Source organism: Elephas maximus, chromosome 23 (assembly GCF_024166365.1).
Source record: "Elephas maximus indicus isolate mEleMax1 chromosome 23, mEleMax1 primary haplotype, whole genome shotgun sequence".
Lineage (NCBI taxonomy): Eukaryota > Metazoa > Chordata > Mammalia > Proboscidea > Elephantidae > Elephas > Elephas maximus.
The window spans coordinates 77,176,404-77,195,325 of NC_064841.1; the positions used below are offsets into that span (position 1 = coordinate 77,176,404).

At 42.4% G+C, this 18,922-nt stretch overlaps 1 protein-coding gene across 11 annotated transcripts in view; it reads left to right on the forward strand.

Annotated features, from left to right (window-relative positions):
• ARHGEF7 (Rho guanine nucleotide exchange factor 7) overlaps positions 1–18,922 on the forward strand; it is a 205,130-nt gene that overhangs the window by 152,136 nt on the left and 34,072 nt on the right. For all 11 annotated transcript variants that reach the window (XM_049867655.1, XM_049867651.1, XM_049867653.1 and 8 more), the window contains 4 exons: positions 8,854–8,976; positions 13,954–14,092; positions 15,643–15,702; positions 16,407–16,553. In XM_049867655.1, coding sequence (XP_049723612.1) covers positions 8,854–8,976; positions 13,954–14,092; positions 15,643–15,702; positions 16,407–16,553 — 469 coding nt within the window. The remainder of the gene's footprint in view (positions 1–8,853; positions 8,977–13,953; positions 14,093–15,642; positions 15,703–16,406; positions 16,554–18,922) is intronic.

Sequence of the window (18,922 nt, forward strand, 5' to 3'; positions counted from 1 at the left end):
GCCGCAGGTTGTAGTTAGACATGATGGTTTGTGTTTATAGAGAGAATGATTTTCGTCAATTAAATGGTTAAAGTTTGAGCATCCAGATTGGCAGCTGACATGGAGTTAATTGGGTTAGTGAGTTTTAGGTCAGGGTGTTTGAGAAGTTGAGGATGCCATCTTAGAGCAAGGTGATAGAATGTTCTAGATGTCAGTCAGTATGTGTCATTTGGAGGGGAGCAAAGGCATCAGATTGAGTAAAGAAGTTGTTTCGGGGTGAAGGTGGCAGAACTGATATGACGTTTCAGAAAAGAAAAAACACTAGCCTGCATTGGCGATGACTGCAGGGGTCAGAAGGAAGATAAAAGGCAACACTTTCACACATGAATACTGTATTTTTAGGCAAATGCTGTATGTATTAAGTTTATGCTAACCGTGTAACCCCTCGCACGTTATTTTCCTAAGTGTGCTGTGTGCGTTACATGCTTGTGCACAGTATTTATGTGGGTGTGTTACTTACGAAAAACATGGTAAGGCAAAGTAAAGAACATACCAGGACTGTCCTAATTAGGAATGGGTATACATAGTTCAGATCCGCCAGGTGCTCCTTGGAAACTCTACGGGGCAGTTCTACTCTGTCCTATAGGGTCGCTATGAGTCGGAATCGACTCGACGGCACTGGTGTTTTTTTTTTTTTATATATATATATATATACATGAGAGCATTTTGTAATTTTAGGCAGTAAAGATGGAAACAATAGGGGGAAGCAGGCTTGAGGGACAGGCTGCGCTTTGTTCATTAGAGTACTTCCTTTGCTGCTCGTAGTGTTTGGTGCCTAGCCTATTAAGTACTTAGTAAGTGCAGCATATAGATGAGGGAACTTCGAGTAAACAGAATTCTGTAAATTTGGGGAGAAATGCGATCACTAACCTGTTCTCTGACCCCATTTGGAGAGTGGGTGTATTGATATGTGTGTCTAGAAACTGGCCTCCTGTCTGAATGTGCCTAAGGGAAGTGACCCTGAACTTGAATTTGCCGGTAAAAATGCTGTTGTTTGTTGCCCTGAGAAAGAAGAGGACACTCCCTTTGGAAATGGTGACTATTATTCTTTTTTCTTGGTGGAGGCAGGGTAAAAGTTGTTGAAAACCTGAAGGAAATAGTAAATATTTGCTGAATGCATATTATGTCTTAGACTCAGAATCGAGTAAGGGAGTCATGAAGTTGAATGAGACCGTGCTCCTGGAATAGAATCGGATCAGTTAGAGGATATCTGCACAGCGATGTGTCAGTGATACGACACTAACGTGTCTCATGACAGGTGTGTAAACAGGTTCCAGCCTGGGAATGAAGGATGGAGTGGCCAGGTTAAAGTGGAGGGTTGGGTCGTAACCTCTGAGGGGGATTAGACAAGATACGTGGTCACGTGCTAGGTAGGAGGAGCAGAGGAGTATGTGGCTTGCGTGTAGGTTAGGACACAATAACTAGACGTCACTAGAGAGGAAGGCAGAGACTAACCCACGAGGCTCTCTGTGACATTTGGTGGAAATGGGGAGTCAATGGAGAAATATTGAAGAGTTAAAGACAAGGTGACGTGGCCAGACCTGTGTTCTAGAAAGATTATTTTAGCTACGCCATAGAGGATAGATTGGAGAGGGGCAAAATGAAAGATTGGGACCAGCTAGGAGGTTAGAGGGAACCGGAGATATGGAGCAAGTAGCAGCAGAGGAAGCGAAGAGGAGACGGAAAACAATACCTTTCTCTTTATTTTGGTCATTCTTGCTACTTTCAGTTAGTTATTTTCATTCCTGTCTTGGGGAGGAAGACCTCTTGTCCGTTGTAAAAGTGTTCGTGTCTTTGCAGGGAGGTGGAGAGAGAGAGGGAAGAATGGGGCCATGCCAGAGCAGCTGTTTATACACTCTGGTCTGTTGGAAAGATGGACTTGTTTCCAGCAGAGCTGAGTGATGGAACGTGGTCCTAAGAGCCGTTCCCTATTTCTTCCAGCGCAATAAAAATGGAGGGCAGTAACGCAGTGGTTAAGTGCTCAGCTGCTAACTGAAAGGTCTGCTGTTTAAATCCACCCAGCAGCTCCACGGGAGAAAAGACCTGGCAGCCTGCTCCCACCTAGGAAACCCTATGGGGCAGCTCCACTCTGCCATAGGGTCTCTATGAGTCGAATCCACCAGAAGGCGCACAGCAGCACCGTGGAGGGGTAGACAGCACAGATCCCTCCTGCTGGGAGGATGACCTTCTCTATTGAAGTGATTTTAAAGCTCTCGCTTGTTCAGTTGTGTGGAGGTAGCTTGTGCTGCCCTCTGGCGGTCTGCTGTTGATTGTTCTTAGACTCCTGTGCTCGCCTGCTGCTCACTCCCCTGATGACCCAGTTAATAGCCAGAGGTGATATACAGAAAATAAAAAGATATTTCTCCCCCAAAAACCGTTACAAAAGGCATAAGTGAAGACTAGTATAAGAATAACTATTCAGTCACAAGCTAACTTAGACATTCACTAAAATAGCCAAGAAGAGATCTGCCGCCTTGAGGGCAGAGACGGTGCCTCCTCTCTCCCTGCAGACAGCGCCATGGTAGGTGTTCAGCAGACTTGTGATGGTTGAGTTTTATCGCATCTGTTGGTCTTTAAAGCACTCCTGTCCTCAGGTGGCTGCCATTGTCTTTATACCTGAGTTCTCAGGCCATCTTGATGACAAGGAGTAATTAGAACCCCAGTATCCTAAGTTCTCTCAAACCTTGTTCTTTCCGTGGTTTCCTGGTTAAATATTTAATGATTCTTTATATCAGAGTTTTTAAAAATAACATGCAGCCTAAAATCCTGGACAGTAGAACATTCTTCTGATCTAAAAACTGAAGTGCAGATGTCTACACGAAAGTTGCTTCGTAAAGCAGTTTTGTTAGGTTGTATATGAAACTGTACTTTCTACTCTGTCTGCCTAAAAAGGGCCTGTGTATTTGAATAGCATTTACATGTATTAAGTATTATAAATTTCTGAAATTGATTTTTAAGTATGAAAACTATACTCCTGTTAACTACTGACTTTTGAATAAATTGTGTGAAGCAGCCACTTGATTAGATTTCAGTATATTACTTTGAGTTACGTTGTTATAAGAACCAGTTGTTCTTTAAACAGGACCTGGAGGCTCATTTTAAGGGGTATTAGGTGCACTGTCACTACTCGTCTGTCGATTGGTCATACTGTGGCTTTTGTGTTCCTGTAATCTCTGCCACCAGTATTTTGACACCAACAGGGTCACCCATGGTGGACAGGTTTCAGCAGAACATCTTGGACTAAGACAGACTGGGCAGATGGACCTGTCATCTACTTCTGAAAAAATGGGCCATTGAAGACCTTGTGAGTAGCAGTGGAACACTGTCTGATACTGTGTTGGAAGATGAGCCCCTCAGATTGGAAGGCACTCACAATATGACTGGGAAAGAGCCGCCCCAGCAAAGTAGAGTTGACCTTAATGATGTGGATGGAGTCAAGTTTTCAGGACCTTTATTTGCTTAGGTGGCATGGCTCAAAATGAGAAGAAACAGCTGCAAACATTCATTAACAATTGGAATGTGGACTGTATGAAGTATCAATCAAGGAATATTGGAAGTTGTCAAAAATGAAGTAGAATGCTTGAAAATTGACCTCCTAGGCATTAGTGAGCTAAAATGGTACTGGGCGTTTTGAATTGGAGAATCATGTGGTCTGCTGTGCCAGAAATGACAAACTGAAGAGGCATGCAGGCATCGCATTCATCGTCAAGAAGGACATTTCAAGATCTATCCTGAAATACAGTGCTGCCAGTGATAGGTTAATATTCATATGCCTAAAAGGAAGACCAGTTAATAAGACTGTTAATCAAATTTACTTACCAACACTAAAGCCAAAGGTGAAGAAATTGAAGATTTTTACCAACTTCTGTAGTCTGAAATTGATCAAACATGTAATCAAGATGTATTGATGATTACTGGAGATTAGAACGTGAAAAGTAGAAACAAAGAGGGATTGGAAAATATGGCCTTGGTGATAGAAACAAAGCCGGAGGTTGCATGATAGAATTTTATAAGACCAACAACATATTCATTGGAAATGTCTTTTTTTCAACAACATAAACGGGGATCATACACATGGACCTTGCCAGATGGAATACAAAGAAATCAAATCGACTGCATCTGTGGAAAGAGACGATGGAAAAGCTCAGTACCCTCAGTCAGAACTGTCAGCTGTGGAACAGACCATCAATTGCTCATATGCAAGTTCAAGGGGAAACTGAAGAAAATTAGAACAAGACCATAAGAGGCAAAGTATGACCTTGAGAATATCCCACCTGAATCTAGAGACCATCTCAAGAATAGATTTGACACGTTGAACACACCAATGACCAAAGACCAAGATGAGTTGTGGAATGACATCAAAGACATACATGAAGAAGAAAGGAAGAGGTCATTAAAAAGACAAGAAAGAAAAGACCCAAATGGATATCAGAAGAGACTCTGAAAGTTGCTCTTGAACATAGAGTAGCTAGAGCAACAGGAAGAAATAACGAAGTACAAAAAGCTGAACAGATTTCAAAGGGTGGTTCGAGAAGACAAAGCGAAGTATTTTAATGAAGCGTGCAAAGATCTGGAGTTAGAAAACCAAAAGGGAAAAACATGCTCAGCATTGCTCAAACTGAAAGAAATGAAGAAAAAATTCAAGCCTTGAGTTGCAGTATTGAAGGAGTCTATGGGCAAAATATTGAACAATGCAGGAAGCATCAAAAGAAGATGGAAGGAATACACAGAGTCACTGTACCAAAAAGAATTGGTCAGCATTCAGCCATTTCAGGAGGTAGCATGTGATCAAGAACTGATGGTACTGAAGGAAGAAGTCCAAGCTGCACTGAAGGCATTGGTGGAAAACAAGGCTCCAGGAATTGACGAAATAACAGTTGAGATGTTTCAGCGAATGGATGTAGTGCTGGAGATGCTCATTTGTCTATGCCAAGAAATTTGGAAGAAAGCTACCTGGCCAACCGACTAGTAGAGATCCGTATTTGTGCCCATTCCAAAGAAAGGTGATCCAACAGAATGCAGAAATTGTCAGACAATATCATTAATATCACACGCAAGTAAAATTATGCTGAAGATCATTCTGAAGTGAGTACAGCAGTACATTGACAGGGAACTGCCAGAAATTCAAGCCGGATTCAAAAGAGGATGTGGAGTGAGGGATCTCATTGCTGATGTCACATGTTTTTGGCTGAAAGCAGAGAATACCAGAAAGGTGTTTACCTGTGTTTTATTGACTATGCAAAGGCATTGGACCGTGTGGATCATAACAAGTTACGGATAACATTGTGAAGAATGGGAATTCCAGAACATTAAATTGTGCTCACACAGAACCTGTACATAGACCAAGAGGCAGTCGTTCAGACAGAACAGGGGGTACTGCGTGGTTTAAAATCAGGAAAGTTATGGTTGTATCCTTTCACCATACTTACTCAATCTGTATGCTGAGCAAATAATCCAAGAAGCTGGACTTCATGGAGGAGAATGTGGCATCAGGATTGGAGGAGGACTCATTAACATCCCGCATTATGCAGATGACACAGCCTTGCTTGCTGAAAGTGAAGACTTGAAGCACTTACTGGTGAAGATCAAAGGCCACAGCCTTCAGTATGGATTACACCTCAACATAAAGAAAACAAAAATCCTCACAACTGGACCAATAAGCAACATCATGATAAATGGAGAAAAGATCGAAGTTGTCAAGGATTTCATTTTACTTGGATCCGCAGTCAGCACCCATGGAAGCAGCAGTTAAGAAATCAAGCTCTGTATTGCATTTGGACAAATCTGCTGCAAAAAAAAACCCTCTTGAAAGTGTTAAAGAGCAAATATGTCAACTTGAGGACTAAGGTATGCCTGACCCCAGCCATGATGTTTTCAATTACCTTATATGAATGCAAAAGCTGGACAATGAATGAGGAAGACTGAAGAATTGATGCCTTCGAATTACGGTGTTGGTGAAGAATACTGAAGATACCACAGACTGCCAGAAAAACAAGCACATCTGTCTTGGAAGAAGTACAACCAGAATGCTCCTTGGAAGCAGGGATGGTGAAGTTTCATCTCTCATACTTTGGACGTGTTATCAGACATGTTATCAGGACATCATGTTTGGTAAAGTAGAGGGTCAGCAGAAAAGAGGAAGACCCTCAACAAGACGGATTGACGCAATGGCCGCAACAGTGAGCTCAAGCGTAGCGATGATTGTGGGTACGGCGCAGGACCAGGCAGTGTTTTGTTCTGTTGTGCACAGGGTCCCTATGAGTCGGAACCAGCTCGACAGCACCTAAAAACAACATAGGTACTGTTGTCTTTATAAAGCTAGAAAAAAAATTGACTAGGGTGTTAAGCAATGTCAAAAGGAAAATGAATCTTTTTTTTGTGTATGATATGCAGCATGGTAAGGTATTTCATGTCAATAGAGACTTTAGTGGTGCTGAGGATTGAAAGAATCTAGAAGCACTTAGAGAGTTACTTTATGCTGGTTTATGGGTTTATTCTGCCCATATATTTGCGAGGTAGAAATAAGGCCACCCCTGGATTCTCCTTTACATGGCTTCCCTTGCTCCACTTCTGACCCTTGTTGAGCACTGATCAGCATTAGTGGGAAAGGAGGTAGCTGCCTCAGCCATCAGTCAGTCGTGTGGCATCAGAGATGGAATTTGGAGCCCTGGTGGTGCAGTGGTTAAAAGATAGGGCTGCTAACCAAAAGGTCCGCAGTTCGAATCCACCAGCCGCTCCTTGGAAACCATGTGGGGCAGTTCTCCTCTGTCCCGTAGGGTCGTTATGAGTCAGAATGGACGTGATGGCAACAGGTTTTTTTTTTCTTTGGGGAGGGCCTCAGTGTGCCTGGAGAACAGCAGCTTATTACTGAGCGGGCTGCCAGCTGCTTGCTGTCCTTTTGTGGAAAAGACACCCTTTGGTTTTATTTTCCAGTTTTACTCATATAATAAACCCAGTGAGAACCTTAACTACCTGAATAAAGCACCTCACCTTAAATGATAATATCAGGTGTGCATTTTTAGTTTACATTTTAGAGTCAAGGAATGGTGAGGAAATACAGGGTGCATTTCCTGTTCTACTTTTATAATTTGTCTGCCAACAATAATGCTCAAACTGGACGGCCATCGCTTTAGATTGAATATCTTTTGTTGTTTACTTGAATAACAGTTCTTTACATTTGTATAATGATTTTAGTTTACAGAGTACTTTTGTATACATGATCTTATCAGTCTTTATGATAATTCTTGGTGCCAGGGTGGCAGATCTTCGTTTGTAAATGAGGAAGTTGAAGCCGAGGATAAATAACTCACCTAGTTCACAGCCAGTGATGTGGGAGGAGTCTGTCAGCGCTGTCGATTCAGCCCCCAGCCTCTTGGGGTGTTAGGGGAGGGAGAGGTAAACGTCCTCTTGCGCTCCCTGATTTCAGTACAAGCACCCCTGCTTTAGTTATCGCTGTTACCGCCAACCCTTCTGTTTTATTTCTTCGGAGAATAAGCGTTTACCCTTCTGCTGATGTCAGGGAGGCGAGAGTGAGCTATGAGGGCCTCACTGCTTCAGCAAACATTCAGCCAGTTACCTGTTTTTACCCACCTCCTTACCCCTGCTGTCCTCACTCCCTGGTGCTGCTAATTCCCAGGTCTCGGGGTTCTCCAGACACATCAGCTACTTGTTGGCCTTTTTCACTGTTTGCTTACAATTCAAATTTGCTGAGTCTGCCGAGTAGTCTGCCGAGTTACACGACTCATCCGTATGTCGCTCAGCTCCCAGGAAGCTTTTCCTGCTGTCTGTTTTTCAGTTCTTTTTGTTCTTGTGAGTGTGTAGCTTTTAAACAATCGCCATAACTGCCATTATGGCTTGGATTTGGGGAGGAGGCGAGGCTAATAGCGTTTAGTCTCTGTTTGTTCGCTGGTGCTGCCGTAACACCACCAGAAGCTGGGCGGCTTCACGCAGCAGAAGTGTGTCCCATCTCAGTCCTGCAGCCTAGAAATCCAAAACCAAGGCGGTGTAAGGGCTGTGCTCTCCGAAGACCTCAGCGAAGAATCTGTTCCGTGGCTTCTCTTCAGGTTCTGGTGTTGCTGACACTCTTTGGTGTTCCTTGGCTTGTAGACCCGTCACTCCAGTCTCGGTCTCCATCTTCACATGGCCTTCTCCTTGTGAGCTGTATGGCTTCCCTTCTTGCTGTTACGACATCGGTCATATTGGATTTAGGGTCCCTCTGGCACTGGGTGGGTTTTCTGCTCCAGTGTGACTTCATCCTAACTCATCACATATGTAAAGATCCTGTTTCTACAGAAGGTCTGGTTCCGACATGAGCATTGGCAGGAGACTGTTCGAGTCAGTATGGTCTCTAGTCTTTAATCTGAAGAGAAAGATGGCTTCTGTGGTTAATTCCTTCTTGTACCGGGAGCTCTTTTTCTTGCGCCCGTCTTGATACTACTTTAAAGTAGAAAACTTTACAAACCAAATAACCACATTTCATAATTCTCTTTATTTTGTGTCAAATTTAAGGCTTCGTGACCTCTTTTTGGCTTTTGGGTTCTTAGTTACTCTGTGCACAAGCCCTCATAGTCCAGATTCTTGAGACGGGAGCTGGGATCTAGCGCACTGCGGTCCACGAGTGCTTCTTTCGGTGTGACTTCGTCTGTGTGCTTGATGATGGTATGAAGGGATACGTTCTGGGATTTGTGTACCTTGCTTTCTTAGATATGATGTAGAGGGAGGTTTTCCTTACTCAGAATTTATGTTTATTACCTCACAGTTGTCCTTGTGTCCGTAAAGCTAACGACTATGTCCCTCTGTGTTGCATGTCTTCAGGTTGCCTGAAGCTCAGCAGAGAGTTGGAGGCTGCTTTTTAAATCTCATGTCACAGATGAAAACCCTGTACCTCGCGTATTGTGCCAATCACCCGTCTGCCGTCAACGTCCTCACGGAACACAGGTACGTCCACTCAGGTATTCCAGGTAACAGGTGGCCAGCAGGGGCGCCTTCCAGAACGCTTGCTTCCCACAAGTGTCATGCGAAGTGCAGTCTTGACATTCACTTGATTATCAAAAGATACATTTTAATAATTATCCCTCAAAATTGGTACTGGAGAAGTATAGGCAAGGAGTCTTTGAGATGCTGATTAGTTTTCTTGTGAAAGAAAAAGATCTTTTTTTGATGTCTCCTCTTTAGCCTAGAGCTTTTTGGAAAATGAGTTGAAGGGACTGTAAATATTCTGGAGTGCAGTGGCAAGCTAAACCAAGGCTGCTGGAATCCTGTTTCTCTCGGTTCATAAAACTGGAAGCCCACGAGACTGAACAGATACGCTATACGAGAAAATGTCCGGTTTAAGATTAGTGTTAGATTTTGTCAGTAAAACATCAAGACTGTTAGCTTTAGTGTTTTTACCTGAAACAGTTCAAACAAGTGAAAAGAATGTACAGATGATTTATTCGTTTTAAGAGATAAGGCAGGTACAGAGAAACCATGTATTATACCTGTTTCCTGAGAATTTGAAGAAGAAATTGCTTAGCTGTCTCAGTTATTGAGGAGTACCTTAGTTTTTCCCAAGAGCGGGAGTTGGAGTTGAGTTCTGGCTTTGTGTTAGGTAACTTTGCAAGCATTGAGAGAGCACAGAGGCTCAAATTCTGTTCCTAAAAGAGGCACAATCTTTTTTATTAATAAAAAATTATAAATATCTCAGAAATAGTCTGTGGTTTCTTTCAAAAACAAGTTCAGAGTTTTCCCAAACTGTAAATGGAAAAAATGCTTTAATAGCATTAAGATAAAAGCTGTTTATACTTCTAATTTAGGTATTAACTTCGACTTACTCTTCACACACTATTTGAACTTTTAAAACTTTTTGATAAGCAAGCATTGCTTAACTGTTCAGGAATTCAGCTGGTTCATATACAGCATCAACATGAGGGCTGGATTTTATACGAAGTGGTAGTGAAGATAGTCCTTACATGGGAGTCCTTTGGAATCGGACCTGGGTTTGAGTCCTGACTCTGCAACTTTCAAGCTGTGTGACCTTCGTCAAGTTGCCTCATATTTCTGGGTTTCACTTCCTTTTTCTGCAAGTGCTTTTCTGTAGGGTTACTACAAGCATAAAGGAAAATATATATAAACCGATCAGAACACAGTAAATGTTTAATAAATGCTAATTGTTTTCTTGTCTTCTATTTAAAAAAAAAAAAAAGACCCTGCACATTTATTCTTTCTTCAGTATGCTTAAATGGTAAATGGTCAAAAAAAATTAACTTCTCATTTGTCTTAAAGCATCTTCAATCTTGAAATGAAGCAGCAACTTTTGACAAGGTGTTGGGAAGAAAGGATCTTAGAACACACAGTACTTACAGGAAACGGTGCAAAAAGGCAACCCTTCTTCAACACTTCTGCCCCTTTTGGCCTTCCTCTGACCGCTGTCCCTTCTGAAGCTGGTCTATATTAGAGATACAGCTCTCTTAGGTTATGAAGCAGAGAGGCAGCTTTTCTTAAATTAAGAAGCCGGTATTCAGCTGTGTGCTGCACCATCTATTATAAATGAAATGAATTTCTACAAAATGCAAGTATTGCATTTGTACTGCCAAAAATTCTCTAGGAATTATTGATGCAATGATGGGGGAGATAAGCAAAAAAGCAGATAAAATGGTAAAGCTGTAAAATAAGTTTTTTCTTTCTCTTCCCTCCTTTTTATGTTTATTATCATTTTAAAAATCCTCTAAGGTGGGGTTGAAAGTATAGAAAAATAAATACTTTCCTGTGGGAAAAGTGAGGCTCTTTCCTGAAGAGGACGTTTAAGCAGTTTAACCGTTTGTTTCCTAAAATGGTAACACGTTAAGGAGAAATGCTTGTCAAGTGTGTGCTGGCTTTATCCTGCACCTTTCATTACTTCAATGACTGTTCTGTGTCATCCCTGAAATGAAAGCACGGCATTTTCTGCAAATAACGAGAGTAAGGAATGCAGATCGGTTTCCACGTCTAGAAACCCTCTGTGCCTCCTCCGTGTGGTATATCCGGGAGTTTGGAAGTGGGTGGACTGCGGTCCTAGTACCCTGAACAGCAGTCCTGGGGCAAGTTGCTTTAGGATTCAGCTCTGGGACTCTAAGCCATAAAAAGGTGACAAGCCCCTCAGGGAGCCGGCAGTTGCCCAGATGTCAGACAGGACGCGGTGCCTCTGTGCCCTGCTCAGACCCCTGCACAGTGAGAGCTCCCACTCTGTCTACTACAAACCAGATCCCACTGCAGAAGCGTGAGTTGGTGAATCGAGACTGGGATTTCACTCAGCTGATGGTTTCTTTTAATGTTTGCCACTTCTTAAGACTTCGGTTCTTAACTCGGGACCTCTTGCTTGCTTCTCCCCTCCTTTTGTTAAAGTCATAAAGTGGCCACGCAGAGGGGGTAGATTGGCCTGTCTTTGGGCTTGAATATTATTTTTTACGGGTTCTTTTGGTGTAATGTTCTGAAGTTTAAACGCCTGACTTGCCCTCTCATTGTCCGTTGTGTCAGTTTAAATGCCATGTATGACTCTTCACATGCATATGCGACATCGTCAGTTCTGCGGAATTGTAACCGATACAAACCTTTGTATTATCTTGCGATAGACAGCGTATGTTCGTGGTTGACTTGAGTGAATTACGGGTTTCATAATTTAGTCTGTAAAAAAAAGTGAATTTTGTCCCCCCACCCCAGCAGTTTAATTGTTACTTTTTGCTTGGCTAAATGATAGCTCTTCTTGTGTGTGTTCCGTTTGTTACTCTCTGCAGCCCACAGTGTCATTTCAGTTCAGACAGAGGAGATACCCTATATAGGGGCTGCTGGCATCAGTAGAAATTAAGTAGCTGAAAGAGCCATTGTTTTTGTCAAAATAGCTGTAATCAGCTGTTTTATGTTGGCATTAAAGAAACAAGCACCGTGAAGACTTAGGAAGTTCTGCTTCTGTCTTGACCTCGTCCGTGTCCTCCCATCCCCAGAATGTTGTGAGGACACTAAGTTAATTTTGTTTGCAAAACTTTAATTTTCAAGTTTTAGACTTTTTTGAGGGGGAGAGAGGCAGTTGATGATTGATGAGGGTAACCGCCCTAGTTTTTCTCTGCCATAGCTGTAGCTGTGAAATTCCGCATATAACCCTGACGTACCAGTGATTGACTTGAATAGGCTTTACTTTGGTTTTCTTCTTGGTAGAAAAGGATTATATTTAAAGGGTTGAAATATACTTTGGCTATCGTGAAATTTGATTTTTATGGGACTGTGCCTGATAAATTATTCCCCACTTAGAGAAATACTGGTGAAATAGGACTTTTCATACCTCAGTTCGTCATTTCCTCTACCTGTGCTTTAGGGGTTGATGCAGTGAGTGTCCTCTACCTAAAGTGATGAGCATTTTCTGAGCAAGGACTGTGGAAGTGTGGTGACTTCCCTGGTAAAGAATGCAGCCAGAGTGGAGGGTGCTGTGAGTTGAAAAGACCGAGCGCTACCGTGACAGTCACCGTGAGCCCTTACTATTCGAGTGTTGGGCAAGCTGGGGGTGGAGAGGGGATGGGATGGAAGAGACATAGCAGTAGCTGGATCCTATCCCTGGGGTTCAGATTTATTTAACCTGTGTTGAAGGGCCTACCCTTTGCTCATTATTCCGTCTGAGCTTTCATATTTATCTTAGGAGTTAATTTTGCAATACTGAGAGATACCAATATCTTTTCCTTTTAAGGAAAAAACTCAAGACTAGGAGAATTTGTTACTTGGGATAAGTGGCATGGCTGTGATTCAGATCCAGGTTTTCTGACCGAGAGACCCAGCTGTTTCCAGAATGCCACTCGGGGGACTTTGGCTGAAGTTCCTTCTTCTCTCTTTCCGTTTGCTCACACAGCTGTGTGTGGAATGATGCGTGTGGCACGTGAGTGATGGGTATGCCTCTGTGGTCCTAGTGCGGACCCTAAAGATCATCTACTCTTCGGTGGAGAGATGAAGGACCTCAGTATTACGTGACTTGACAGAAATCGTAAAATTGCTAACGATGGTTTCGGAGTTCAGATCTGCATCTTTGGGCTTGATTTCCACAACTGTTCTTGTGACTTCTCTGTCGTCTGTCTAAACATCACGGCTGTTGAATCTGAGCTCTCAGGGCAAATAATTGTTTGTGTGAAAATATAGGACTTTTGAGTGCATAGGTGATAGTAAAAGTTGGGTAAAGTATGGTGAAGATGGTGGCAAAAGGGAAATGGTGAAATATTAAACACTTTTTAAAAAAACTCTGCAATTTCTGTGTATGGAGTATGTTTCTACTTTCAAATTGTGAGGATTAAATAAAATGAAGCTGTAAAAATACTTTTAAAACGCTAAATACTCTTGATTTTGTTGTGTTGATTGTGTGCTCGTGAAGGCCAGGAACCATCGCTCGTTCATCAGACGTAGCGCTTTGTCTGCCCTGGACGTTCTGCCCTGGACGTTCAGCTGCGCGTTTGTTGGCCAGTACGCGTCTGGGGGTTCAGGGCTCTGACGCGGCGTACTGTGCTTTCAGAGCATCTTTTACTTGAGCCAGCTCCGTTACAGCTGTTACTGTTTTGAGGTTTCCCAGATCTGAGACCCGTCCTCGTTCTCAGGATGCACGCTTACGTTTGGGCACAGCTATTATATGAGATTGACACACTGAAGTAGCCGTGTCTTTAGTGGAATTTCACAGGGAAGAAAACATGTTCTGTGTTTTGTGCAGTTGCTGCTGCTGATGAGCAAAGACATGAACCGCCCCCACCCCGTTGGTGTTTTTGAGATAACCAGCACATGTTTTTGGTTATAAAAGCTGTAGCCTTCAGAATATGAAGTGATGTATTACTCTCTTCTGTGTCGTAAATCCTGGTTATTGCTCATGGAAGTAGGAGCGCCTCACTGTAACAACGGCCTCTTCTTTTTCCTCCTGTTCCCTCACTTGCCCAGCGAGGAGCTGGGAGAGTTCATGGAGATGAAAGGTGCCAGCAGCCCGGGAATTCTCGTGTTGACCACGGGCCTCAGCAAACCGTTTATGCGCCTAGACAAATACCCCACCTTACTCAAGGAGCTGGAGAGGCACATGGAGGTAGGTACTGCTTTCTGCATTTCTCTCACTTGGGATCTGCTAGCCATCCGTTGGTGGCATTTTGGTCAGATTTACTGTACAAGAAATGATTAATAATGCTTTATTTTTGAAGCCAGAACCAAAAAAGCAAGTTAACCAAGGGTTTTTAATTTAATGGATTTTCACAGTGATCTTGTTAAATAATAGTTTTTTTTTCCCTCCTTACCTAGCTCTGTAAGAAAACCATCTGCCCCTTCATCTCCTCCCTTACCCTCCGCTGCTGATGAAAAAATCTCCAGAAGCTGTGAAATCTTAAACTAATTTCTATTATAATATTACACGTTTACTATATTTTTATGCAAGTAATACCGTCTACATTTGCCAACCATGCTGCGATGCCAATTTTTTTTACATGTTGCTGTAAAATAACTAACTAAATAAATAAGCATAGCATGCTTACCAAATACCTTGTGGGGGAAGGGTGCAGACGGCCAACAAACGTAGAAGGTGCACGCTATTTGTGTAAGATGCAGGGTCTTGTTCCTGAGTAGCTTGTTGTGGGCCAGGCCAACATTTGGGCCCAAGTCCTTTTCATGGCAAGGGGTCAGCAGACTTCCTGTGAAGCAGCACCTCTGAGGGTCCCAGGCCTGCCATGAGGAAGCACCACAGACTGAGTGGCTTATGAGAACCACATTTACCATCTTACACTGCAGGGGGCTGGGAGTGTGAATTCAGGGAGTCGTCAGGGTCATGCTCTCTGTTTGCTCTGGGGACAGACCTCGCCTTGGACCTTCCAGCTTCTGAGCCCGGGAGCTTCACACAAACCTTGGCTTGTAGATGCGTCTTCACATGGCCGTCTTCCCCGGTGTGCCTCTTGTCCTCTTTATAAAGAGAGCACTCAGGTTGGATCAGGACCTGCCCTGCTCCAGTGTGGCCTCATGTTAACTGATAGCATCTTCACAGACCCTGTTTCCAACAAGGTCGTGTTTACAGGTACTAGGGGTTACGACTTAGCACATCTCTTTGGAAAACACCATTCAATCGATAACAGGATGGTCAGTAAATATTTTAGACCTTGTGGTCTCTTTTTTTTTCCACTAGTCTCTGCTACAACTATTCAGCTCTGCAATTATGACCCAAAAGCAGCCATACCAAAATCTTTTGCCGTGGAGTTGATTCTGACTCATAGTGACCCTATAGGACAAAGTAGAACTGCCTGGTAGGGTTTCCAAGGCTGTAATAAAAGCAGCTGTAGACAGTATGTAAACAAGTGGGCGTGGTGGTATGTCAGTAAAACTTAATTTACAAAAGCAGGCGTGGTTTGCTGGCCCCTGCTCTGGATTTTTCTAAGTTACTTTCTTCTCCAAGTTCATTGTGTTCATAAGACCTGAGATTGTTAGCTCAGTGACGATTCCCTTAAAGAATAAGAGACAGTTATTTCTAATGCTGAGAGAAAGGGCCTGTTAAAGGCTGAAAAGTATTGGAAAAGTTTCAAGATAGTCTCTAGAGAGTGCCTTTCTAAGAAAAACTGCTCATTATGAAAGCTAGTAGTATGTTTCTTTTCTTCAAAGGATTACCACCCAGATCGACAGGATATTCAGAAATCCATGACTGCCTTCAAAAACCTTTCAGTAAGTAATTCACCTTTTTTCCTTTCTCGGACGTTAGTATAGCAAATGAATGGAGAAAAATTGTTGATTGGCCAAAAAAGTTTAGATGATGAAAAAACTACTTGTGGAATGTAATTCAAGGTTTACTCAGATGAATTAACAGTAAACACATAGTAGGTGTTACGTGGCTAGTGAATTCTCATGCTTCACCAGGGATACCAGAAAAACGAATGTTTTTAGTTAAAAATGTGGCACAAAGTAATTCACATTATAGCTACGTAGAAATGGCCGTAAGCGTTTTTTTTCATCTCCATCTGCAGCGCCTTTAGCGATGGAGTGTGAAGCACGGCTTTGGGGGCTCCAGTTGATCTCTTGTCGTGCTGTCTCACCAGATGTGTTTTTGAAATGTGTCTTATTTATAGCACAAATTGTACTTACTCTTTTTTCCCCTCTTCTCAGTCCTCGTTGTTGGCAAGCACTAATTAAAACAAAGAAAATATTTTTATTGTCCAGTCTGCATTTCTTCAAAGTAGCAAGATCTGCCATTGTTTTCTAAAACAGTTTTTAGTATCCCAGAGTAGTTGTTTGTTTCTCTTGACCTGAATCTATACTTGGAAATTAAGTATTTTGATAAATTATCTATCTTAAGAAGAAATAAGATTCAGAGCCATATGGCCAAAGCTTAAGATTCTGGGTGTTTCTGTCTCTCTTCACAATGTCCTCAGGCCCAGTGTCAAGAAGTTCGGAAAAGGAAAGAGCTGGAGTTGCAGATCCTGACAGAAGCCATCCGAAGCTGGGAGGGAGATGACATAAAAACCCTGGGCAATGTCATTTACATGTCGCAGGTCATGATTCAGTGTGCCGGAAGTGAGGTAATGAAGTCACAGTGTGTTCTGAAGATGGTTTCCGTCGCCTCTCTGGAATGGTTAAGTGTAAACAGGGTGGGAGAGACAATGAAGGAACACCAGAGCCATTCGCTGGACTAACGTTGTTTTTTTCCTAGTGTGTAAATTGTTTTCCCCAAAACTATCCAAATGCCTTATGTAAAAATTAAGTTAAAAGGTGAGCATAATTTATATTAAATATGATTTGTTTTCTAAATACTTTTTAAGATTTCTCAGTACAGTCTTCATTGTAAATGCTTTAGATTGTATGTTTTTATGATTTGTGATAGGATTTTAAAAGACTGTCAAGTACTGACAAGTAAAATTTAATAGAAATCCTGTCTTATGTTTGGAGCCCTGGTGGCACAGTGGTTAAGAGCTCAGCTATTAACCCAAAGGTAAGCAATTGAAACCCACCGAAGCCACTCCTTGGAAACCCTGTGGGGTAGTTCTGCCCTGTCCTGTAGGTTTGCTATGAGTCAGAATTGACTCGATGGCAACAGGTTTGGTTTTTTGGTTTTATTTTATATTATACCTTACTGTCTACCTTTTATCCTTGACAAATATAAAAGAGGGCAGGGTATATTAAAGAGGCTTAGGGCTGATTGTTGAATTCTTGCTGTTTACATCTAACCCAAGATCACTTACGATCCAGAGTCTTTACTGAATGAACTAATCCGTATGAAGTGCTCATCCCAGTGCTTGGCACCCAGTAAGCTCTTGATCATGATAGGTATGGTATTACTCTTCCAAAATGTGTCTGTATTTCTTGGGGAGTAAAAAAAAAAATTTTTTTAATCTCCTATCAGACACACTGCGTCTGGTACCCACTTGGAAAAGACAATAACATCATTGCCTCTTAATGGAATTTGAACAGAAATGAGCTGAATTCAGAAATGGAGTTACAGTTGCCTTGATTTCTAGTAGAAATGGCTTGCTTATTAATTATAACCAAGCTAGTTAGCAGTCACTAGAGAAGTAGAGACTCAATCTGTTTAGCCAGTAACATCCCCGAGAAGCTTAACCATTGTGACGTGTAGAAAGATCACATGAATGTAAAAACCCTCTCTAGGGAACCGCCACACTTCTGAGATGGTAGTTTAGTTATGGCACTTCAGTAAAGTGTAGTTTATTTAAATGTTTGAACGCAGGGTAGTCACAGTGTTTAGACAAGACTTCTAGATGAGAGACCTGTCGATAAGGAGTTCTCTTTTTTGTACAGATGTCTGTGACAGAGCAGGTCTTAAGGTCGTGGTCGACAGCCAGGGGCTCTGAGTCAAGGCTGTCATACCAGAGAATTTCTGCTTTCAGCTGTCTGTTATTCTACCACCCTGGTGGCATGGTGGTTAAGAGCTACGGTTGCTAACCAAAAGGTTGGCAGCTCGAATCCACCAGCTGCTCCTTGGAAACCCTGTGGGGCAGCTCTGCTCTGTCCTGTAGGGTCACTATGAGTTGGAATCGACTCGGCAGTGACGGGTTTGGTTTTTTGGTTTTTCACTAAATGGTAATCACAGTTTGCTTATGTGGATTCATTTGACGTGAGAGATCAAACCACATGCGTGTGACGTCCCCACGCAGTTAAAACTGAGCAGGTTTTCTTTCATGATTCCCCAGTACCTCTTTTTGAATTGGAAAGGAGATACTTAATATGATCAAAATATGCTGAGAACGCATTTTAAGCGTGAAACTCCGGATGATAAGAAAACTGAAACTTACACCTGTGGTGTGTATTCCTTTTGCCACCTAAACTTTTTTTAGATGATGTCACCCCTCTGCTAAGGTACTAAGGTATTGTAGTTTAGGAACCATCAGAAATAATGACATTCTAGTCTACAACAAGGAGCCCTGCTGGCGCAGTGGTCTGTGGTTCAAATCCACCAGCCGCTCCATAGGAGAAAGATGTGGCAGTCTGCTTCTGTAAGGATTACAGCCTTGGAAACCCTATGGGGCAGTCCTGCCCTGTCCTGTGGGGTCTGTATGCATCGAAATTGACTTGATGGTAATTGGTTTTGGTTTTTTTCTTTTGGATTAGTCTACTACATTGATTTAAAAAAAAAAAAACTTTCACACTGTGTCTTAATCACACGCTTGTTAACTTTGTTTAAAACAACCTACGTGACCATTTCCTCAAAGTGTGTTTTTTGTAACGCTGGATTTACAAACTGTGAATAGATGCTGGAGCCGTGGTGGTGCAGTGGTTAAGTGCTACAGCTGCTAACCAAAAGGCCCGCAGTTCGAATCCACCAGACCCTCCTTGGAAACCCTATGGGGTAGTTCTGCTCTGTTCTGTATGGTCCCTAAGAGTCAGAATCAACTCAGCGCCAGTGGATTAATGGGTGAATAGATGGATATTCAAA